Consider the following 25,668-nt stretch of genomic DNA (forward strand, 5'->3'; position numbering starts at 1 on the left):
AATATGTAATGAAATACTGGCTAAAAACCTCCCAAATCTGATTATAGACACACATACTCAAGAAGTTAAATGAATGACAAGAAAAACTCAGAGACCCATACCAAAAGACAAAGTGTGAGTCTTGAGAGCAACATAAGAGGTGACTTGGCACATAAGAATTAGACCACACGCAGATCTCATCAAAAACTCTGGAGGCGAGAAAGTAGTAAGATGACACATTCTAAATGCTAACAAACTGTCAACCAAGAACTCGAAATCCAACAAACTGGCCTTCAGAATTGAGGGGAAATTAAAGCATTCTTAGGTAGAGAAAAACTGAGCGAGTTCATTACCACTAGGCTTGTCATGCAGGAAATGCTCAAGGAAGTCCTGCAAGATAAAATAGAGAGATACTAGATAGTAACTCAAGCCAGTTAAAGAACTCAAGTTCTCAACAAAGGTAAACAAATGAGCAGTTATAACTAGTATTTTAACAATAAGTTATAACTCTGCTTTTTTGTTTTCTACATGGTTTAAGAACTAAAATATTTTAAAATATTAACTTTAGTCTAAGTGTTTGTATTATTATACTGTGAACTCCACATTTTGTTTCCTATAATTCAAGAGAGTTAATTTATTTTCACAGTGACACCTGCTATGTGACCCAGGCTGGCCTCGAACCAGGAGGCCTAAGCAACCCTTCTACCTCAGCCTCCTGAAACGCAAGGACTTCAGGCTGATGCCACTGTACCGAACAGAGACTGATGCATTGCGGAGTGCTACGTGGTACTGAGCGCATGGCATCCTATCTTCAAGTTACAACCACCAGCACTTTTTAGCTTTTATTTTGAAGCAGGATCTTGCTTAAGTTTTGTTTGTTTTTAGTCTTTGTTTAATATTTAATTTTTTTGTGATACTGGGGATGGAACTCAGGGGCCTTCTACCTCCAAGCTACACTCCCAGACCTGCACGATCCTCCTGTCTCAGCCTCCCAAGCGCGGGGATTACAAGCATGTGCCACCACGCCGGGCTGATCTTGCTAAGTTTTTGAGGTTGGCCTCTAACCAACAATTCTCCTGGCTCAGTCTCCCAAAGACTGGGATTATAGGTGTGTACCACAACACCTGGCTTTAATACATTAGTACTGAGGCTTCAATGCTAATGTACTTAAGAAAGATTGGTGTGGTGGAGCACACACAAAATCCCAGTACTTGGGAGGCTGAGTCAGGAGGATGGCAGGGCCAAAGCCTCAGCAAACTTAGTGAGACATTGTTTCAAAATAACAGTAAAAGTGTGTGGTGGGGAGGGGGGGGGGCTGCAGTTAATAGGCAGAATACCTCTAGGTTCAAACCCCAATACCAAAATAAATTAAATTATTAGCTTCTATCTTTGGGCATACAATGTGTAAGGATAGAACCGTGTGAGATCAACAACTGAAAGGAATGGGACTCAAGCTCTGAAAGAGCAGTTTTTGAGCTACTAAAGTTTAACTGGTAAAAATTCAAGTCAGGGTTAACTTTAGTAACTTTATAGGTGTTCAACATATGGGACAATGGAATGAATGGGTTAAAAAAAGAATAAAATATAAGGCTGGAAGTGGAGCTCAGAGCTAGAACGACCCTGGGCTGAATCTCTAATGCCACAGAAGAATAAAAATAAAAATAAACAAGCTGGGAGTGGTGGTACACCCTTGTAATCACAGTACTTTCGAAACTGAGACAGAAAGATCACAGGTTCGTAGTCAGCCTCAGCTACTTAGTGAGGTCCTCTGCAACCTAGTGAGACCCTGTTTTAAAATAAAGAATAAAAATAAGACTAAGGGTGTAGCTCACAGTGGTAGAATGCCTCTGGGTTCAACCCCCAGGACCGCAAAAAAAAAAAAAAAAAAAAAAAAAAAAGAATAAATCCTAATAGAAAAATTCAATCCACATGAAGAATGAAATTAGATCCTTATCTCTCACCTTGCACAAGTCAACTCAAGATTGATCAAGCCGGGCGTGGTGGCACACACTTGTAATCCTAGCATTTGGGAGGCTGAGACAGGAGGATCATGTTCACAGACAACCTCGGCTACTTAGTGAGACCCTTGGCAACTCAGTGAGACCCTGATTCAAAATAAAGAATAAAAAATAGGGCTGGGGTGTAGCTCAGAGGTAGAATGCCCCTGGGTTCCATCCCTAGTACTGCAAAAAAAAAGATTGATCAAAAAAAAAAAAGATTGATCAAAGAGGTATAAATTAGACTAGACACTGCAATTTCTAGAAGAAAACACAGGACCACCAACTCTCCAACATATAAGCACTGACAGACTCTCTCAATAAGACCCCCAAAGCTCAAGATATAAAACTGATAATAAATGGGATGGCATAAAATTAAAAGCTGCTGCGCGGCAAAAGAAAAAAATGTTTAAAAACTGAGCCTACAGAATGGGAGAAAATTTTTTCCAGTCCTTTGGTAACAGACTAATATCTAAAATTTATCAAGAAAAAACAAACAATGACAAAACAGGCAGCTGGACAACTTTCAAAAGAAAAAAATGAGTTGGTCAATAAATATATATGTATGAGAAAATGTTAAAAAAAAAAAAAACCTCACTAGCAAATGGAGAAGTGCAAATCAAAACATCGCTGAGGTTCCATTGAATTCCAGATAGGATGGTAATCATCCAGAACACAAACAGTAGCTAGGGTGGCGGCACACGTCTGTAATCCTAGTACTTGGTGGTTCAGACAGGAGGGTCACAGGTTTGAGGACAGCCTCAGCAAGTAGTGAGATTCTCATCAATTGAGTGAGACTTAGTTTCAAAATAAAAATAAAATAGGGCTGGGTGTGTAGCTTGGAGGTAGAATACCCCAGAGTTCAACCCAAAGTACCATGAATGAATGAATGAATGAATGACAAATATATGAATGATAAGAGATATAGTTCAATTTTAAGCATTTACCTACTGTGTGCAAGGCCCTGGGGAAGTTGTAGCCAGAACAATTAGATAAGAAAAAGAAACAAAAGGCATCTAAATTGAAAAGAAAGAAGTACACTGCTCACAGGTGAAATGCTATTACAGGTAGAAAGCCTAAAGATTCTACAACAAATAAAAACCCTGTTAGAACGAACAAATTCAGCAAAGTACGGGATACAAAGTTGACACTCAAAAGTTAGTTGCATTTCTATACACTAACAATGAAATATCCAAAAGGAACCCACAAAAGACTCGACTTAGAATATAGCCAAAAACAGTAAGATACTTAGGCATGAACATAGCCAAGGAGATGAAGGACTTGTACAAGGAAAACTACAACACATTTTTGAAAAAAAAAATTTAAAAAGCATAAAGCTACATTCCATGCCCATGGACTGAAATGCTTAACATATCAATACTGAGACCACCCAAAGCCATGTGTAGATTCGATACAACCCTATCAAAATCCAAATGCTACAGCAGGCGTGGTGGCGCACGCTTGTCATCCCAGCATTTGGGAGACCGAGACAGGAAGGTCAGGGTTCACAGCCAGCCTCAGCTACTTACTGAGGCCCTTTGCAACTTAGTGAGACCCTGTTTCAAAATAAACAATAAAAAATAGGGCTGGGGGTGTGGCTCAAGAGGTAGAATGTCCCTGGGTTCCATCCTCAGTCCCCCGCAAAAAACAAAAAAGTGTGTGTGTGTGTGTGTGTGTGTGTGTGTGTGTGTGTGTGACTGGGATGGAACCCAGGGACATTCTACCTCTGAGCTACCTTTCCCCTATTTTATTATTATTGTTTTAATTTTAAAACAGCACCTCACTAAGTTGTGGAAGTGGTTGCTGAGGCTGGCTGCAAACCTGTGTTCCTCCTGTCTCAGCCTCCCACGTACTGGTAATACAAGTGTGTGCTACACCTGGCTCGTGAGTAGCTCATTTTGTAGTGCTTGCCTAGCCTGTCCCAGGCCCTAGTAATCAGTAAGGAACTGCAAATCAAAACTATAGTGAGACACTACCTCACACACTAACACAGCTACTATTAAACACACACACACACACATACACACACACACCCTAGTCAGTCAGAAAATAACAAGTGGTGGAGATGTACAGAAATTGGAACCCTTCTTTGCACGCTGTGGGTGGGAATGTAATATCGTATGGCAATAGAGGAAAGCAGCATATCAGTTACTCAAAAAGTTACAAGCACCATGTGATCAGCAATTCTATTCTGGGTGTACAAACAAGATTGAAAAACAAGTTGTTTTAAAAATACTGATATGCCATATTCTTGACAGCATTGTTCACTTAAAAAAAAGGAAGCAACCCAAGCATTCGTTAACAGAGGAAGAAAATTTTGACATATGCTGCACAACATGAATTAAGCATGAGGATATTACACTAGGTAAATTAAACCAGTCAGAAGACAAATACTGTATGATCACACTTGTATGAAGGACTTACAGTATTCAAAATTGTACACAGTATAATACTTCTTGCCAGAGGTTAGGAAAAGTGGGAAATTAGGCAGTTTCAGTTTTGGTTTTAGCCAGGCATGGTGGCATACACCTGTAATTCCAGCACTTGGGAGGCTGAGGCAGGACAACAGCATTTGAAGCCAGACTCAGCAATTTAGCTAAACTCTCAGCAACTTAGTGAAACTCGGTTTCAAAATAAATAAATTAGGGCTGGAGGTATAGGTCTGAGGTAGAATCAATCCCTGGAACCATAAAAATAATTTCATTTTTACAAGATGAAACATTTTATAGATGAATAGTGGTGATAGCTGCACAGTATTATAAATGCACTGAATACCAACTGTACACTTAGAGATGGCTAGGATGACAAGTATTATGTGCTTTTTACTTTTTGTTTGTTTTATTTTACTTATTATCTTTTCGTGGTGCTGGAGATTGAACCCAGGGGCATTCTACCTCCAGTACTATTTTATTTTTTATCTGGAAACAGTCTCCCTAAGTCAATTCAAGTCTCACTGAATTGCTGTGGCTGGTGTTGAAGCTGCGATTCTCCTGTCTCAGCCCCCCAAGTACTGGGATTACAGGTGTGTCACACACACACACACACACACACACACACACACACACACACACACACACACACATCACAGTAGTCTATGAAGGGCTAGGCTGCACCAGGGCTTAGTAGGGAGGGAAGGATGAATAGGCAAAACAAAGGATATTCACACATGCGAAAATACTCCACATGATACTATAATGAAGGGTATGTCATTGTGTATTTGTCCAAACCCATAGCATGAGCGCTGAAAATGTGTTTCAGTGGTAGAGTGCTTGCCTAGTATGTGCGAGGCCTGGTTTCAATCCCGAAGCACACACATACCCTATATACAATGTGAGCACGAAGAACAAATGCCATGCAAACTACGCAGTCTGGATGATTATAAAGTCAATGTTGATTCAATGATTTTAACAAATATATCACTTGCTGGGGAATGCTGCCAGTGCAGGAGGTTGTACATGTGTGCAAAAAGCAGGAAAATACATGGGAAATCTCCATACCTTCTGCCCAATTTTGCTATGAATCTAAAACTAACCTAAAAAATGTTATTACCAAAAACAGAAAAGAAAAAAAAACAAACCAATTCGACAGGTAAGAATACACCTAAATTCTGCTTTAACAAACATCAGGTTAAAAAAAACCTTTTGGGCTGGGCATGGTGGCGCGAACTTGTAATCCCCGCGCTTAGGAGGCAGAGACAGGAGGATCGCGCAAGTTCGAAGCCAGCCGCGCGCACTGGCTTAGGAGACCCTGTTTCCAAATAAAAATGTAAAAATAGGTCTGGGAGTGTAGCCCAGAGGTAGAAGGGCTTCCAGGAACCCCAGTACCACCAAAAAAAAAAAAAAAAAAAACCTTTTGGCACACAAATTACCATTACCCACTTAAAACACTACAGGCAGTGAGTTAAGTTAATTTCCTGTCACTACCCATGGACTTTAAAACAGACCATGAAATGTTCCAAATATGAGCAATGAAATAAGTGCTTACACCTCACATACCTTTATTCCAGTATTAGTGGCATCTTTTACAGCTTTCAATAATGTATCATATTTAGGATTAAAAGTGACAGTAAAAGCACAGTCAATAATCCTACCTGAAAGAAAAAATTTATCTGTAAGTTTATTTAATTTTAATTAGTTTTTCTACATATAGCATTTACTCTATCAACTTTGCTAGTTAAAAGCAAAACACAATCATGGGCTAAGAAGAAGGTAGTATTACAATTACAAGTCTCCAGAGCTTGTTCAGAATTGAAGAGGTAAAAAAATAGAAAATATACAAATATTTCAGAATAAAATGTATAGTTACAGGGTTAGTATGTTACTACAAGACAGCATCAATTCAGTCCTCTACCAGGTAGTTATATGAACAGATAAAAATAAATAAATAAATAAATAAATAAATAAATGCCAGGCTGAGGAAATGGAGGACAGCAATATAGGGCAAAGAAAACATAAACACAATGTACTCTATCCAACTCAATAAAACCTTAAGTAGTTAATCTAAAGCTGGCTCGCCTAGTAAGGTAACAAGATACTTGGTTACATAATTTTAGGGAGAATTTAAAAAAGCAAACATATATATAGAAGTTGACAAGCTTAAAGTTTCTAGATAAATGTTCATTAGCTGAATAACATATAAAAACGATGATGACTTGAAGAAATGCAGAACTGTATTTTTCATTCCTTACCACAAAGATAATAAACCTCAATTGCTCGAAAATTTTCAGTTTTAGTATGATGCTTTGAAGTAAGTGTAAAACAATGCCTCAACATGGATATACTGAAAAGGAGGCAAGAACAAAATTTGGAGGCGTGGTGGGTACAGCTCCAACCAACACTAAAAAACAAGCTGCTTCTGGAGAGGTGGGAGGCAGGAATTATGTCCAGGAACTCACCACTTATATGTGTCCCAAAGTCGATCTTACAGATGTCATCGTACTGTAAAACTGTGGTGTCGCCAGCATTGGGGGTATAATGGGCAGCACAATTATTGAGAGAACATCCAGTGGGAAATGCCAGGCCCGCATTTAGTCCATTCTCTTTTATTAGCTTGCGTGAACAATCTTCCAATTTTTCACTACACAAATGAAAAGGGAATTTATTTACTTTTATATTCTTACCCTTACAAACCTTCCAGCTCGTCAAGATCAGCTTACTAAAACCCATACATTACTTCCTAGGAGTGATCCAAGCACTTCCTGGATATATGTAACAATTCTCTGAAGCTCTAAAAATAGCTCAATTGTAAAAGCCAAGGAAATTAATTCCACTTAAAACCTGGGGGGGGGTTCACTTTTAACCTGTTTACTAGGAAATAAAGTCTCAACTTAGATCAATATAAATTTTTATTTTATTTGCGCATGTTATATATATTAGAAATCAGCCGAGAGTGGTGGCCCATGCTTGTAATCCCAGTACTTAGGAGGCTGAGACAGAGGATCCAGGTTCTTGGCCAGCTGCGGCTACTTAGTGAGGTCTTCATCTAAATTAAAGAATTAGGGGCCGGGAGTGGTGGCTCACGCTTGTAATCCCTGCGCTTGGGAGGCAGAGACAGGAGGATCGCACAGGTTCGAAGCCAGCCGTGAGCACTGGCTTAGGAGACCCTGTTTCCAAATAAAAATATAAGATAGGTCTGGGAGTGTAGCCCGGAGGTAGAAGGGCTTCCAGGAACCCCAGTACCACCAAAATAAATAAATAAATTAATTAATTAAAGAATTAGGTTGTCTTTTACACTAGTCATTTTTCAAGGTGGAGACTTGGGAAATACTTATGTTTTTGTGCCTTTTACTCATGTAAAAGAATTATTAGCAAAGTAGTAATAAAAGCTAAACACCAAAACTGCTAAGTTAGTACTTAAATAATTTTATCATGTTCTTACAAAAATGAATTCCTTTTACCAGATTTCTATCATTGTCATCCCAGGCTTAATCCAGCTCATAACATATTTTCTAACTTGTCGGTGTGCTTCTGCGGCTTCTCGAAAATCATTCCAAATTTCTTCGCTCGCCTGATCTAATGCCTTCTTTTCTTCACTTGTAGTTCTCCAAGCAGCTGTTCGCCTTTAGAATAGGCATAGCATAGTATGAGTCACTTAAAAACAGCATAAACATGAAACAGAATAAGCATGAAAGCTGCAGAAAAAAACGTATCAATACAAGTTATTTTAGGTAAGAGTACATAATATATTCAATGAAATTTCAAAGTCAAACACTTGCAATCAACCCAGATCAAGCTAAACGTTTTCTGAGACTCTTAGGGGAAAAAAATCTCAAGTGAGATTTCATTCATACCCTAAGAGATTAAGACCCGGCCAACATAAAATAACAAAATAACAAAAAAGGGGAGCACCAGAAGATTTTGTCCCTGAAACAAAGCAGGTGAGGAAAAACTGCCATCTTTCCACTGGAAGTAACATACACACTTAAGGCTTTAAAGGAGTGTAACAAAAATTAGCCAACAGGGCATGTACAGCTGTTCTTAGCATCTGGAGGAATGGTTCCAGAATAATCCTCCGCTCCCCACCCAATAAATAGCAAGATCCAAGAATACTCAAGTCCCTTACATCACTATATTAAAATACCTAACACAATGTAATTGCTATGTCAATAGTTGTTATACAGCTGGGTGTGGTGGCACAGGCTTGTAATCCCAGTAGTAGGGAGGCTGAGACCAGAAGATCACCATTTGCGGACGGCCTTGGCTACTTAGCGAGGTACTTCACAACTCAGTGAGACCTTGTTTCAAAAAAAAAACAAGACTAAAAAATAGGGCTGGGGGTGTAGTTCAGAGGTACAATGACCCTGGGTTTCATCCCCAGTACTACACACACACACACACACACACACACACACAAAAAATAGTTGTTATACTACATTGTTTAAGGAATGATGACAAAAAAAATCTGTACATGTTCAGTACAAATGCAATTTTTTGTTTTGTGGTGATGGGGACAGAATTCAGGACCTCTCATGTGCTAAGCAAGTGCTCTACCACTAAGCCACATCCCCAGTCCCAGACATAATTTTTTGTGTGTGTGTGGAACTGGGGGATGGAACCCAGAGGCTTTCTATCTCTGGCCTATACTCCTAAACCTATTTTATATTTTATTTGGAAACAGGGTCTCACTAAGTTGCTGAAAGCCTCACTAAGTAGCTGAGGCTGGCTTCGAACCTGCGCGATCCTCCTGTCTCAGCCTCCCAAGCGCTGAGATTACAAGCGTGGGCCGCCACGCCCAGCTAAAAGATTTTCATTCTAGAACAGTTAACATTTCTGAAAAATGTTCTGCTTAGAGAATCAATGACTTTCAGTCCTAGATACTAAATATAAAAATGTGTTAGGTTATAAGTGCCACAATCTCCTAACCTCTAGTAGTAATTGAAAAATATTTCCTGAGAACTAAAAACCCAGAAGTTCTAAGCATAAATAATTTTCAGGCATAAAGGTACTACTTAAATCCCCAGATCAGTTTTTAAACAAAATGCATCATAACTCTTTATCTTTTACACATGTCCTAATTTTAGCATATATATATATATATATATCACAGCTGTACTAATAGTAGCTGTCTGCACCACTTGCCTCCAAAGTCAAAGGTTTTGTGACAAATAAAAACATCAATGAGCCGGGCGTGGTGGCGCACGCTTGTAATCCCAGCACGTGGGAGGCTGAGACAGGAGGATCGCGGTTCACAGACAGCCACAGCTACTACCTAGTGAGGCCCTCTGCAACTCAGTGAGACCCGGTTTCAAAATAAAGAACACAAAATAGGGAAGGGGGTGTAGCTTGGAGGTCGAATGCCCCCGGGTTTCATCCCCAGACCCACAAAACAAACAAAAAAACAAAAAAAAACCCAGTGAATATTTACTGTAGAGTGATAAGACTATGAATTTAGAATGTAAACACAAATTTGTCATTATCAATTCCAATTCATGCCCCACCCATGCACCCTGTGAACTCTTATGTTCTGAAAATATACTACTGTTAAAGGTTAAAACATGAGTATAATTAGGTTTCGAATGTACTTTTACTACATTTTTAAGTCAGAACAAAATATAATACAGAAACCAAAAGATCTCATGAATACCCACCACTGTGTGTGTGTGTGTGTGTGTGTGTGTGTGTGTGTGTGTGTGTGGTGCTTGGGATTGAACCCATGGGCATTCTACCTCCAAGCTACACATGCACTCCTATTTCTTTTTAATTTGGAAACAGGGCCTACATTGTTGAGAGCCTTGGAAGTTGCAGAGGGTGCCTGCAAACCCGCAAATCTGAGATTTTCCTGTCTCAACTTCCCAAGAACTGGGATTATACATGTGTGCTACCACACACAGCAAATGCTTTCCACTTCTGAGGAGGACACAGCTGACTCTCAGAAGCAATGGATTCTTCAAGAGTTTATGTAATGGGCTGGGTGTGGCTCAGTGGTAGAGCACTTGCTCAGTATGCGTGAGACCCAAGGTTTGTCCACACAAACAAAACTACAAAAGATTATAGAATGACTTTTATCAGTGGTAAAAGAAAAACTGTCAGTCAGAAACTGGATTAAAGAAACTCTTGCTCAAAGTCAAGTTAAAATAGAAAATCAGCAGCAGCCGGGTGTGGTGGTGCACGCTTGTAATCGCCGCGCTTGGGAGGCCGAGACAGGAGGATCACGCAGGTTTGAAGCCAGAGACCCTGTTTCCAAATGAAATATAAAATAGGTCTGGGAGTGTAGCCTGGAGGTAGAAGGCTCCTGGGTCCCATCCCCCAATACCACCAAAAAAAAAAAAAAAAAAAGAAAGAAAAAGAAAATCATCAGCAATACTAGAAAAACCAATGATTAAGGGCCTATAATTATAATTCAAGGCCCAAAGGAAGAACAAAATTTATCATGGAATCATATTCTTTTCCTATATTTATTTATTTTGGTACTGGGGCTGAATCCAGAGGCATTCTACCTCCAAACTACATTCCCAGGCCCCTTTCCTATTTTTTTTTTTAATTTTAAAACAGGGTCTCACCAAGTTGCTGAGGCTGGCTTCAAACCTACAATTCTTCTGTCTCAACCTGGCTCTTTTCAGTCTATTTACCAAAAATTGCAGAAATTATTGAGATATAATGGGAAAAAGGTCATTCTGTCATCCTTCCTAAAGACAGGAAGTTCATCCAACTTACAGAGCAGGGCAGAAATGCTTTTGAAATGTTTTATCACAGGTATATGGCACACGCCTGGTATCAGTCACTTGGGTTGCTAATCTCAGGTAACTGATCAACACATCAAGACCGTGTCCAAAAGAAGCCAGTCAACTCACACTTAGTTATTACTCCTTTCCTGGTGTACACAGTTTGCATTTTGGATGGCTAACTAGGATTATTAAACTGTTTAAAAAGAATCATTAAATAAAAGTTTTTTAGTTCTAAAAAAGAGAAATGTTTATGGAATATATAAATTCCTCCCACTTCCTTGAGATTTTTTTCAATGTTTTATCATTTTTATCAGTGGATGCACAAGGCTTAGTAAAATAAGTAAAATAAAAAAGCACAAAGATGTCGACCGGGTGGGGGGTATGTTCTGGGGGTGTAGCTCACTGGTGGAACATTTAGTTAGTATGTGTAAGGCTCTGGGTTCAAACCCCAGTACTGCAAAATAAAGAAACAAATAAATAAAACAGGCTAGACCAAGTGTCATGTGCTTGTAATCCCAGTACTTCAAAGGGCGAGAGAGGAGGACCACAGGCTTGAGGCCGGCCTGCCTCAGGAACTTAGCAAGACCCTGTTTCAAAATAAAAATAAAATTCAGAATGGGGTGTAGCTCAGAAGTAGATTGTCCCTGGGTTCAATTCCCAGTACCACAAAAAAAAAAAAAAAAAAAAAAAATCAATGAATGAATGAACTAAAGAAAATAAATGCCTTTAACTCCAAAATAATCAAAATACAGATATGACACAAAACCCTTTCTCTGAAAATGAATACTGATAAAACAAAAGTAAGATGTTTTAAGTCTGCCATTAAAAACCAACTATAATTGATAAGAACACATTTTTTTTTTTGGTACTAGGGATTCAACCCAGGGGCATTCTACTAAGCTATACCCTGATCCTTTTTATTTTTTAATTCTGAAAGAGTCCCACTAAGTTGTAGGGGCTGGGCTCAAACCGGCAACCCTCCTGTCTCAGCCTCCCAAGTATTATGATTACAAGTGTACATCACCACACCCTGCAAAAACACTCTTCTTTTAAAAAAATATATCATCCAAAAAATTTAAGATAATGCTAAAAAATAAAAATTCACTATTTTACATTCCCTAATGAAATAATAAAGCAAGAATCATCACTGAATATTAAAATAATTAAGTGAAAGGTGATTATAAAAAGGGATATTCCAATTATATACCAAGGTTCCCCATAGTCCAGGTATACCAATCCTGTGTATTTTTCCAAAAGGACTATGGTCTTAGCAGCACAATCCACAAGAGCTGAATTATGGAACTAACTCAAGTAGCCATCAATAGATGGATTATAAACTTATAGGATATATACACAATGGAATTCTACTCAGCAGTCAAGAATAAAATAAGGTAGGCATGGTGGTACACGCTTGTAATCCCGGCATTCAGGAGGCTGAGACAGGGGCTTCAGCTACTTAGTGAGGCCCATTCCAACTCAGTGAGACTCCGTTTCCAAATAAAGAATAAAAAATAGGAGCCGGGCATGGTGGCGCATGCTGAGTAATCCTAGCATTCAGGAGGCTGAGACCTGTGGATCGCGGCTCACGGACAACCTCAGCTCCTTAGTGAGGCCCTCCTTAACTTAGTGAGACCCTGTTTCAAAAACAAAGAATTAAAAATAGGGCAGGGGCTGTAGCTCGGAGGTAAAATGCCCCTGGGTTCTATCCCCAGACCCGCAAAAAATAAATAAATAAATAACAATATTAGTTGCAAGAAAATGGATGGATCTGGAGAACATTATCCAAAGTGAAATTAGCCAGTCACAAAAAGTGAAGGGTCATGTGTTTTCTCTCATATGCAGAAGCTAGGAAATATAATAAGTGGGATATAAAAGGGGCTTCAGTCAATGGAGAAGGAACTCCAGTAGAGCCGGGAGGTGGTCTAGGGGAAGTGAAGAAGGGCAGAGAAGATTAACGAAGGAATTAACTGCCATCGGCATTGTGTACTTATGTGAAAATACCAATGCTAATCTCAAGACCCTCTATGGGGAAGGGAGAAATGGGGAGGAAGCTGGGTGAAAGCCCACCAAGTCCTGTGCACATGTATGCCACTATTATTATGAACCATACTATGATGTGAGACTATAATGTACCAATAAAAGTATAAAATATATAAAAAAAGAAGTACCCCACAGGTTACTTGGAAATTACAAATAAAGAAAGTACCTTAGCCGGGCATGGTGGCGCACGCTTGTAATCCCAGCATTCGGGAGGCTGAGACCAGAGGATGGTAGTTAGTGAGGCCCTCTGCAACTCAGTGAGACTCGGTTCCAAAATAAAGAATAAAAAAAAAAAAAAAAAAATAGGGCAGGGGGTGTAGCTCGGAGGTCAAATGCCCCTGGGTTCCATTCTCAGACCCACACACACACAAAAAAAACTAACAGCAGGACAGCCTGACATATTTAGTGCAAAAGAGTATGATACAATATAAAAGACAAATTCAATTATGACAATAACTGTCCCAATGTTAAATATAAGTCTAAGCTAAGCATTCTAACCCTAATTACAATCTACAGAACACAGATAAATTAAAAAAAAGTTTAACATCACAAGGAAAAACTGAGGAAATCCAAGGATATAAAACTTTGTCAACTGATTTCTTCAAAGAACACACAATATAGAGAAGAAAAAGATTCAAACCATAAACAATGTACGACACTTGACTGGATCTTAGTCTTGGAAAACAAACAAAAATAAATAAATAAAGCAGCTAAAAATTAGTTGTTCTAAAGAATAAGGAAAGTTAAAAGGCACTATATATTATTACATAGGTATTTGCATAGTACTGGGAAATTACTGTTTGAATTTACCTAGCTGTGATATTTTATAGAATGCCCAATTTTTAGATGATGCTTGAAATTTTTATTAGAGTTAATATCTAATACCCTTTTCTGGGGGGAGGTTGTTTTTGGTGGTGGTACTGGAGACTGAACCCAGGAAAGTTTTACCTCTGAGCTACACCCGGTCCTATTTTATTATTTTGAAACAGGTTCTAAGTTGCTGAGGCTGGCCTCAAAACGACAATTCTTCTGTCTCAGCCTTCCAAGCACCAAGATTATAGGAATGTGCCACACTATGCCTGGCTAAATTTTTTTCCCCTGTGGTACTGGGGATTGAATCCAGGGGCATTCTATCTCTGAGCTACATCCCCAACCCTAAACCCTATTTTAATTTTTATTTATTTACTTATTGTGTGTGGAGAGGAGTAAGAGGGATTAATCCCAGAGGTATTATACCTTGGAGCTACACGCCCAGCCCTTTCTTATTTTTTGTTTTGAAACAGGGTCTTCCTAGGTTGCTGAGGCCATCCTTGAACCCGAGATCCTCCTGTCTCAGGCACCTGAGTACTGGGATTACAGAAGTATACTACTATGCCCAGCTGGAAGTTTTTTAGATTTACAAAAATCTGAGTATTTTTCTCATGTACTATATATTACTTAAAGTTTCTCCCAATGTTCAAGTTGTTAAATTATTAATAATCTGTTAACAAATATAGGAAACCGGTTTACTCTCTAGCAACAAGAACATAGAAATGAAAATACAGCAACAAAAACCATAAAACACTTAAGAATAAACATGATATATGATCTATCTGAAAAAGTAAATATATGTGAATAATAATTTAAAAAATACCATAAACTGAGTGTGGTGGCACATGCTTATAGTCCCAGCAATTGGGAGGCTGAAACAGGACAATGGCAGTTTGCAGACAGCCTCAGCTACTACTTAGTGAGGCCCTATGAAATTCAGTGAGACCTTATTTCAAAATAACAAAGAATAAAAAATAAGGCTAAGTGGTGTGGCTCAGAGGTAGAATGCCCCCGAGTTTCATCCTCAGTACTATAAAACAAACAAACAAACAAACAAACAAACAACAAAAACCCCATGACATAAAACTTTCCATTTTCAGGAACTAACAACAATAAGTATAATTCTGATCAGAATCCCCACAAGGACATTTCTTAATATGTATGTGGCAGGAGAGAATAACACTTAACGTTTCTGATATTGAATAAAAATTGTATTAGCCTAAGGACATACAAATATATCAGTGAAAACAGAATTTGATTCCATAATATATGAGAATATAGTATATGACAAATATGGTCATTCAAATCATTAGGATGAATTATTTAATATACATTAAACAAGCTATCGAGCCGGGCGTGGTGGCGCATGCTTGTAATCCCCGCGCTTGGGAGGCTGAGACAGGAGGATCGCACAGGTTTGAAGCCAGCCTCAGCTATTTAGTGAGGCTCTCAGCAACTTAGTGAGACCCTGTTTCCAAATAAAATATAAAATGGGTCTGGGAGTATAGCCCAGAAGTAGAAAGCCTCTGGGTTCCACTACCAGTGCCACCAAAAAAAAAAAAAAAAAAAAAAAGAAAAAGGTCTGGGAGTAAAGCCCCTGGGTTCCACCCCCAGTACCACCAAAAAAATAAAATTTGAAAGAAAATAAAATGAATGCTTAAGATCTTGTACAAAATATCCAGATCAATTAAAGATATAATAAAACAAAAAATAAGAGTTTTAAGAAAATCAAAGAGCATGCTAGGAACCCAGAATTATAAAACATAGAAATAGTCGGGTGTGGTGGCACACGCTTATAATCCCCGCGCTTGGGAGGCTGAGACAGGAGGATCACACGAGTTCAAAGCCAGCCTCAGCTACTTAGTGAGGCTCTCAGCAACTTAGTGAGACCCTGTTTCAAAATAAAATATAAAAAAGGTTTGGGAGTATAGCCCGGAGGTAAAAAGCCTCTGGGTTCCACCCCCAGTACCACCTAAATAAATAAATAAATAAATAAATAAATAAATATTAAAAAATTAAAACATAGAAATACTTAAAACTTTAAAACTAGCCAGGCATAGTGGCACATGCTTGTAATCCCAGTACTTGGGAAGCTAAGACAGGGGGTGTAGCTTGGAAGTCAAATGCCCCTGGGTTCCATCCCCAAACCCGCAAAAAAAAAAAAAAAAAAAAAAAAAAAAGAAAGAAAAGAAAAGAACAAAGATAGAGGTATCAACCCTCAGACCACTGGGTTCATGCTCTTCTGCCCAGAAACCCAAAATAGAAATCATTAAGTAATATACTAATTAGAATTTATAAAGAAAAAAAGTGGAATGAATATAATACAATCCATGGTAAAATACTGAGAGGTTAAAAAAAAAAAATCTAACCTTTATCTACAAAGATCTATTGATTTTTTCTTTTTTTGTAATCCCCACTTCAACTTTAGTTTGTGGGTACTGGGGCTTGAACCCAGGGGGGCATTCTACTTCCAGGCTACACCTCGAGCTCTTTTTTAATTTTTCTTTTTTGAAACAGGGTTTTGCCAAGTTGCTAAGGGTCTCAGTAAGTTGCTTAGGCTGGGGTCACACCTGCAATCCTCCTGCCTCAGTCTCCCAAGTACCAGGATTATAGACATGTGCCACCTGACTTAACATATTTTGATTAACCAACCTGACACTACCGGTCATAATCATCTTGGATAAGAGGGCTTCTGCTATTATTTTCTTTACAACAAATTAATATGATTTAATAAAGTAGTAGAGCAAAGGTCAGAGAAAAATCAAGTCTGCTTTACTGCCAAACTACAACTGTCAAAAGTCAAATTGGAAAATATTTTACGATTCTTACCCATCTTGCGTGGGTGGGTATTCACACTCTTGTCCTTTGGGAAATACACCATTAGGATACAGGTCACATATCGGAACTGAGGGAGGGTCTGTCTGAACTTTTGCTGTGAGATACAAATAAAGCATTAACTTCGGTTAACTTCATTAACTACAGTTAAAAATAAAAGTAGGTAGTTATCACGTTTCCCAGATCAAATCATTTTATATGTCCCGAACTTCACCACGCTAACTCCACTCTGATTTACTGCTGCCTGAGAAATCTAACTCCTCAGAATTCCATTAGGTATTTCCAGAGTGTTGCCTTAATATACAGCAAACTTGCAATGTTTTCATCTTCATTTACTATACCAGAAATGCAACAGAGGATGTTTTTCACAAAAAACCAAAGTAGTAACAGGAAACAAAAAGTCCTAATATGAAATATTAGTAAAATAAGTGAAAAACTATTGTTTCAAGAGGATATTAGTGAAGGTTAATGGCATATACAACCGATGCTGAAAGATTTTAGTCAAATGCAAATTTCCAGACACTCAAAAAAAGTTACAACCCCTGGCAAACAACTTAGACAATATTCCCCAGATTGCATACAGCTTGAGCATCCCTAATCTAAAACTCCAAATGCCCTTAGCACTGCATTGACATGCTCCACAAGTACACTAAAAATATTGCATAAAATCACCTTCAGGCTATGCATGTATGAAACATAAATGAACTTCCATGTTTATGCTTTGCGTTTAGACTTGTGTTCTACCCCCACTATTTCATTAAATGCAAATATCTCAAACTCTGCCAAAAAACAAAACAAAACAAAAAACTACCCAAAACCAAAATCTGAAATACTGCTGGACCCAAGCATTTTGGATATGGGATATCTGACCAGTAAAGACACCAGTGTTCCCCAAGATGCTCTTAAAAAAAGGAAAGATTTTTCTTCTAGAAACTCTATAAAAATACTTAAGAACTAGACATGCAGTTCTTATTATATGAAGACCTGCCTTTTTATAATGAATGCTATGTCCAAGGAATGCCAAGAAGTTGCATGAGAGCTAATTTATGCAATAGTATTACGGCTTTCCGTGTAAAACCCTGCAGTGTTTACCCACTACTGAGCTGAAGTATATAGTTTTCCTTTTAACTGTTCGTGTCAGTTTTTTCCCCCTTAGATTTTAACACATATTTCACTCTGTTCTGCAAAAAGGATAAAAAGAAACACATAAATAAGAACATAACCATTTATTGAGGCAAATCATTTGTCTATGTCATTTGTGGCTCCCACCTTCTATCCAAACAGTACCTCATGAACACACACTTTTCTCTACATCACAGTGTTCAAGTGTTCCATGAACAAGCAAAACTGGAGAACATTTCCTCTGAGTACATGTTCTCAAAAGGCAACAGAATTATAAAAGAAAAATAGATTTAGAGATTACCTACTTCCGCCTCACACTCAACCCTGTCTCAACATCCCTGGCACGTGGCACTGAACTGACAATGAAGACAGTCGCTGTCACTCAAGTTAAAATACATTCATTTTAACACTTAGAAAGCTCTCCCACACTAATCTGTCAATTACATCTATTAGTCACAGCTTTATTGTTATAAGTGAAAAAAATTTACTATGCATTGCCTATTCCTCCCTCTCCACGAGACATCCCTTTTAAGTATGATTCTCTCTCATCACTTTCACCTAAATCTGCCAATCATGAATTTGTTGATGTGTCTTTTCAGTGATGCCAGAAGTGACCTCTATTAATAAAGTCAAGCAAGGTGTAATTAGTATAAGACTATACTGCTACTTATAGAGTTCCTTCTATTACTGAAATAACTAGACACTTTGCTTTTTTGGTTCACACTGCATAAGCACTCAAAATTCTTAGGATTCCACCAGCCTAGTTTTATATTTGCCTCTGTAAAATTTCAGCGTGTGAACATTAGCCTATTGTCATTGTTGTCCAGGCCTTCTGAAAAAAAATCTTGATTTCTGTTAAAATATTATCACCATCAACTGGTCAAAACACTACTTAATTCTGGTCTTTTGAGATATGACTTTTGTCTCATCTACAGATCTGATAAAGATGCCTTCTATACTATGTACATATTAAGAGATGATAGATAAAAGGCTCAAAATGATCATTAGAGAAAAATATACATTTTTTTTCTGAATATAAAACATGAGTGTTAAAGTCCAAACTCTACCATTTAATTAGCTGGGACTTGGTCAAGAACTCAATGGTGCCGGGTGTGGTGGCGCACACTTGTAATCCCAGCATTTGGGAGACTGGAGGATCGCGGTTCGCAGACAGCCTCAACTACTTAGTGAGGCCCTTTGCAACTCAGTGTGACCCAGTTTCAAAATAAAGAATAAAAAATAGAGCAGGGGGTGTAGCTCGGAGGTCAAATGCCCCTGGGTTCCATCCCCAGACCCACAGAAAGAAAAAAAAAAAAAAAAGAACTCAATGGTGCCATTACCTCATCCACAAAATAAGTCACATGCGATCTGGATAACTTTTGAAAATTATCACGTACTATTCTCAAGTTCCTCTCTTTTCTGTGTTCAAACCCAAAGCCTCATGCATGCCAGGCAAGTGATCTGCCACTGACCTAAACCCCATTCCCCAAAGTATTACATAATACCATGAATAAACTACAACAATCTGTATTGCTGTTATCAACTATTTATACTTCTCCCACTTTATTGGAGAGGAAAATGAGAGCAGTGAACGAATCAGAAAGTAGCTGGTCAGGATATCAAATACACAAATAAGAGACACTCAGTGTCAAGGAGAAAGCAAAAGTCAAAACAAGGAAATGAACATAAAATAGAGCCTGAAATAAAGCCAATACAAACTACAAATTTGGCTCTAATCCCTCTAGGAGCCAACATTAAATAGGCAGATATCTGCAGAGTTTATAGTGTTTCTGAGATAAAACCAACTGCTTAGGAAACACAATTATTCTTGATTTTAAGAATAGGAAAATGGGCAGGTATGGTGTCACACACTTGTAATCCCAGTACTTGGGAGGCTGAGACAGGGACCGCAGGTTCATGGCTAGCCTCAGTGACTTAGTGAGGCCCCCTGCAACTCAGTTTCAAAATAAAAAAATAAAAAAATAGGGCTGGGGGTAAAGCTCGGAGGCAGAATGCCCTTGAATTAAATCCCCAGTACTGCAAAATAAATAAATAAATGAATAAAAGACAGGAAAATGAAGGTCTCTTGAGAATGCTGATAAGGAAGTGCAAGGAACAGTGATTTCAACAGAGGAGGCACAACTGTGTCATGCCAAAACATTTGCCAGTGGAATAATTCTATGAATGGCAAGTACAAAACAGCCCTGTAAGAATCCTCCTTGCTGGTGTGCCCTCAATGGGGAGCAATTCTGGAGAAATAGGAATCTCAAGTCCTTTTCTGGGAATATCACTTCTCACAGGCTGGCCAGCCAGCCTGCCCAGCCAGCCTGCCCGCCCACCCTGCCTCCTTCCTTCCAGTGCTGGGGATTCAACAAGCACTCTAGCCAGCCGTGGTGGCACAAGCTTGTCATCCCAGCATTCGGGAGGCTGAGACCAGAGGATCACGGTTCACGGACAGCCTCAGCTACTTAGTGAGGCTCTCTGCAACTCAGTGAGACCCAGTTTCAAAATAAAGAATAAAAAATAGGGCAGGGGGTATAGCTCAGAGGTCAAATGCCCCTGGGCTCCATCCCCAGACCCGCAAAAAATAAAAATAAAAATAAACAAGCATTCTAGCAGTTACATACTCTGTCCTTCACAGCCACACGCTTAATGATTTTCTTTTGGGGGATGGGGTGGTACTGGGGGTGGAACCAAAGGGGCTTTTCTACCTCCGGGCTATACTCCCAGACCTATTTTATACTTTATTTGGAAACAGGGTCTCACTAAGTTGCTGAGAGCCTCACTCAGTAGCAGAGGCTGGGTTCAAACCTGTGCAATCCTCCTGTCTCGGCCTCCCAAGTGCTGGGATTACAGCGTGCGGCACCACACCCAGCTTTCAATGATTTTTTAATGGAAGGAATAGGACATTATAATCCCTGGAAGCTTCCTGACTTGCAAGTCACTTGTGCTCACTAAATGCAGACTAGCATGCCTTCACAAGCTAAAAGCAAAAATGACACCCTCTTAGGAGTGAAAGGATAGAGCAAGAATAGATGCCTGTGGAGAAAGGCTTTCCCACCTCTACCTGACAGAGGCCAGAGATACCCCCAAAGATAAGTACTTCTCAGCCGGGCACACACTTTTAATCACAGCATTTGGAAGGCTGAGACAGGAGGATCACAGTTCAAGTACAGCCTCAGCTACTACTTAGTGAGGCTCTTTGCAACTCAGTGAGATCCTGTTTCAAAACAAAGAATAAAATATAGGGCTGGGCACATAGAATAAAATAGAAGATCAGTTTCAAAAATTTTAATTTATAAAATTTTAGCCTGAAAGATTTTTTTTTTTTCAGTACTGGGGATGGAACTGGGGCATTCCATTTCCGAGCTACACCTCAGCAACATTTTTTATTTTGAAACAGGGTCTCACTGAGTTGGCAAAGGGCCTCACTAAGTAGCGGAGGCTGTCCGAGAACCATGATCCTCCTGTCTCCAGCCTTTCAAATATTGGGATTACAAGCATGCACCACCACGCCCAGCTTCCTGAAAGATTTTAAAGGAAGGCATAACCAGATATTTAATGATCCCTGATAGACCAAAGGGCATCCAAGGTTATTAGAATTTGGGTATTGTAATTCTCAACCCAATCTTTATTCCCCAATATTATACAATTTCCCCCTAGTATACTATGCTAATATATTTTCAGGCTCCTTCAAGATACTTGGTTATGTCATTTATTATATTTGTTTTTTTTCAGTACTGGGGATGCCTCCGAGGTACATCCCTAGCCCTATTTTTTATTCTTTATTTTGAAACAGGGTCTCACTGAGAGTTGCAAAGGGCCTAAGTAGTAGCTGAGGCTGGCTGTGAACCAAGATCCTCCCGTCTCAGCCTCCCAAATTCTGGGATTATAAGCGTGCGCCACCACACCCTGCTTTAAGATACTTGGTTATGTATGTTATTCATAGAAACAAAATACAAGCAGGGTCATATTTTATCATATCTGAAATAGGGCAATGTAAAAGTTATTTATAAAATCTCACTATGCACACACTTTAAATAATAGGACTCCATTAAATATTCACCAAGAATCTTATAGTTTCAAAGCTGGCAGAAATACTGCAAATTATGTTTACCCTACTACTAGATAGGGCCACCACTACAGCCACTCATAACAGAATTTTTCTTTGAATTTTTCAAGTTGTAAATTGTAAAATTTTTAGGAACTCATCCCTAACTTCTGATTAAATGCAACTAGCTTATATTAACATTCTTTGACTAAATAACAGCTAAGGATTATTAAAACCAAGTATTTGCTAAAATAATTATTAATTTCATTAAATCCTACCTTTATTAAACCAAAATTTATCTTCCTGACATATATCAAGACCTTAAACTTTTAACTTACTCTTCCAACCTAATGGCTAATATCCGCTGCTATTTTTATTTTATTTTATTTTATTTTATTTTTGCGGGTCTGGGGATGGAACCCAAGGGCATTCGACCTCCAAGCTACACCCCCTGCCCTATTTCTTATTCTTTATTTCGAAACCGGGTCTCACAGAGTTGCAGAGGGACTCATTAAGTAGCTGAGGCTGTCCGTGAACCACGATCCTCTGGTCTCAGCCTCCCGAATGCTGGGATTACAAGCGTGCGCCACCACGCCCGGCTGTTATGCACTGCTATTTATCAAATAAAATTAACTTATGACACTTACGTCCTCTCTTCTTCTTCTTTTTTTTCTTCTTCTTTCCAGTTGCTCCATCCCCATCCCCATCTCCATCTAAGAAAAAACAAGTTCAAATACACATCAATTTAAGCTTCCTAAGGACAAGGAGACAAGTATGTTTATGCATACACATACATACACACATACATACATACATACATACATACACCTTTTTTTAGCATGTAGCACTAGGAATTGAACTCAGGGAGCATTCTACTTTTGACCTACATCCCCCACTCCTATTTTATTTTTATTTTGAAACATGGTCTTGTTATCATACGCTGGTCTCAACCTGCAATCCTCCTGTCTCAGCTCCCCAGGTCCTGGGATTATGGGTGGACGCAACCACACCCTGCATACACAATTACCTTTTTGGTTTGGGGGTTAAGGGGGAGGGGGGGTTGGTCCTGGGGTTCCTGGAAGCCCTTCTACCTCTGGGCTACACTCCCAGACCTATTTTATACATTTTTTTTTGGGGGGGAAACAGGGTCTCCTGTCTCCGCCTCCCAAGCAAAGCATGCGCCACCACGCCCGGCCACAATTAACTGGCTTTTTGGTTTTGTTTTTGTGTGTGTGTGGTACTGGGGGTGGAACCCAGAGGCTTTCTACCTCTGGGCAGTATACTCCGAGACCCATTTTATATTTTATTTGGAAACAGGGTCTCACTAAGTTGCTGAGAGCCTCACTAAGTAGCTGAGGCTGGCTTCGAACCCGTGCGATCCTCCTGTCTCAGCCTCCCAAGCGCATGCGCCACCACGCCTGGCCCACAATTACCTTTTTAATAGCATTTGAGCAGGGCATGGTGGTACATGCTTGTAATCTCAATATTTGGGAGGCTGTGACAGGAGGATCACAGGTTCACAGCCAGCCTCAGCAACTTAGTAAAGACCTCTACAACTTAACGAAACTATGTCAAAATAAAAAATAAAATAGGGTTGGGCATATAGCTCAGAGGTAGAATGCCTAAGGGTTCAATCCCCAGCACACATGCAAATGTGCACACACACAAAAGCATTTGATAAGGTTCACCTGATACTCTTATAGAAGAATTTTCTACATTGCTGACTTTTAAGTATGTTTCACTGTGTAATAAAAAGCCTAGCAGGTTTTATGCTGAACTGCTCAAATAAAAGAATAAGATGTTTTTTTAAAAAAAATGAAACCTATTAACTTTTGTTAAAAAAAAAAAAAACATGGAATATAAGTGGTGTCATTTTAAGATCAGTAATAACCAAGCAAGGTGTGATGCCCACACCTATAATACCAGTACTCTCAGAATAATCTCAGTACTGGGGATATAGTGCAGAGACAAAAGTTTCCTGGGTTCAATCCCCAGCACCACACACACAAAATAATAACAATAATAAAGATCACGATCCTTTGCATTAAACACTTGTATTTCTTTTTTTTTAGTACTGGAGATGAAACCCAGGAACATTTTACCTCAAGCTACAACCCCAACCCAATGTTTAATTGTTTACCTTGAAACAGTCTCACTAAGTTGCAGAGGAGCTCCCTAATTATCTGAGGCTGGCCACGAACCATGATCCTCCTTTCTCAGCCTTCCAAGTAGTGGGATTACAAGCATGTACTACCAACACCAAGCTTAAACACTTGTATTTCATTACTTCAGGTTGATACTCAAAGCGACCATGTGAGTTACTAAGAAATGTTTAAGGTACTTGTACAAAACAATCCCAATACCTGGGAGGCCAAGACAGGAGAATCTCAGGTTCATGGCTAGCTTCAGCAACTTAGTGAGTGAGGCCCTCTGCAACTTAGTGGGACCCTGTTTCAAAACAAAGAATAAAACAGGCCTGGAGATAAAGCTCAAAAGTAGAATGATCCTGTGTTTAATCTCCCCCTCCAAAAACAACAACAACAACAACAAAAAAAAACCCATGCAAAATGGCATAATAAAATCAAGATCTATGCTATTTGACTCCTAATGTAGTAATTGGGTTATTGTTTAATTTTTTAAATTAAAAAATTCACCCCAGTAGTACTGGGGGTGAAACCCAGGGGCTTTTCTACCTCTGGGCTATACTCCTAGACCTATTTTATACTTTATTTGGAAACAGGGTCTCACTAAGTTGCTGAGAGCCTCACTAAGTAGCTGAGGCTGGCTTCGAACCTGTGCGATCCTCCTGCCTCAGCCTCACAAGCGCGGGGATTACAAGCGTGCGCCACCACACCCGGCCTGTACTTACATTTTAGTTCATTAGCTCATTAAGTTACAGGCTTAAGTGTGAATTTATAAAAATGTTGCTCAATAAATTTCAGCAAGCCAGGCATGGTGGCGCACGCTTGTAATCCCAGCATTCGGGAGGATGAGACTGGAGGATCACGGTTCACGGACAGCCTCAGCTACTTAGTAAGGCCCTCTGCAATTTAGTGAGACTCTGTTTCAAAGTAAAAAATAAAAAATAAGGCAGGGGGTGTAGCTCGGTGGTTGAATGCCCCTGGGTTCCAACCCCATATCCCCCTCCACATACACACACACACAAATTTTCAATTACTTTTCAGGGGGCCAAGACAGTTTTTGCTATGGAAAACATAACAAAACTACAGAAAACATGATTCAACCTAAAACAAATACTTCAAGATGCACAGCCAATTTTAAACATATACTAAAAATCTTTCAAGCCAGGTGTCACATGCCAATAATCCCAGTACTTAGGAGGCTAAGACAAGAGGATCACAGGTTCCTGGACAGCCTCAGCAAGTAGTGACTCTCAACAACCTAGCAAGACCCTGTTTCAAAATAAAAATTAAAAAATGGGCTAGGGATATAGCTGGAGGGTAGAATGCTTCTAGGTCCAATCCCCAGCACAAATAAGTCAGTCAGTCAATAAATAAATAAATATCTTTCTAACTATGTGACCCAGGATGAATTTTTCAGCCTCCATCTACAATGGTTTCTTCATATTTAAAATGACACAATAAAATGGTCTTTTTTTTCCCCTATCTATCATCCTTCGGAAACTAAATACTCCATTCAATGCCCAATGT

At 39.1% G+C, this 25,668-nt stretch overlaps 1 protein-coding gene across 3 annotated transcripts in view; it reads right to left on the reverse strand.

The window, feature by feature from the left end:
- METAP2 (methionyl aminopeptidase 2) overlaps positions 1–25,668 on the reverse strand; it is a gene marked incomplete at both ends in the record, with an annotated part of 42,319 nt that overhangs the window by 10,266 nt on the left and 6,385 nt on the right. Inside the window, 5 exons of one of the 3 annotated variants that reach the window (XM_080705384.1) lie at positions 5,972–6,066; positions 6,871–7,052; positions 7,873–8,034; positions 16,819–16,852; positions 22,645–22,710. In XM_080705384.1, coding sequence (XP_080561510.1) covers positions 5,972–6,066; positions 6,871–7,052; positions 7,873–8,034; positions 16,819–16,852; positions 22,645–22,710 — 539 coding nt within the window. Of the gene's footprint in view, positions 1–5,971; positions 6,067–6,870; positions 7,053–7,872; positions 8,035–16,818; positions 16,922–22,644; positions 22,711–25,668 lie in introns of all 3 variants that reach the window. The other 2 variants (XM_080705382.1, XM_080705383.1) reach the window with 2 other exon arrangements.

This window comes from Muscardinus avellanarius (genome assembly GCF_963383645.1).
Source record: "Muscardinus avellanarius genome assembly, chromosome: 11".
Classification (NCBI taxonomy): domain Eukaryota; kingdom Metazoa; phylum Chordata; class Mammalia; order Rodentia; family Gliridae; genus Muscardinus; species Muscardinus avellanarius.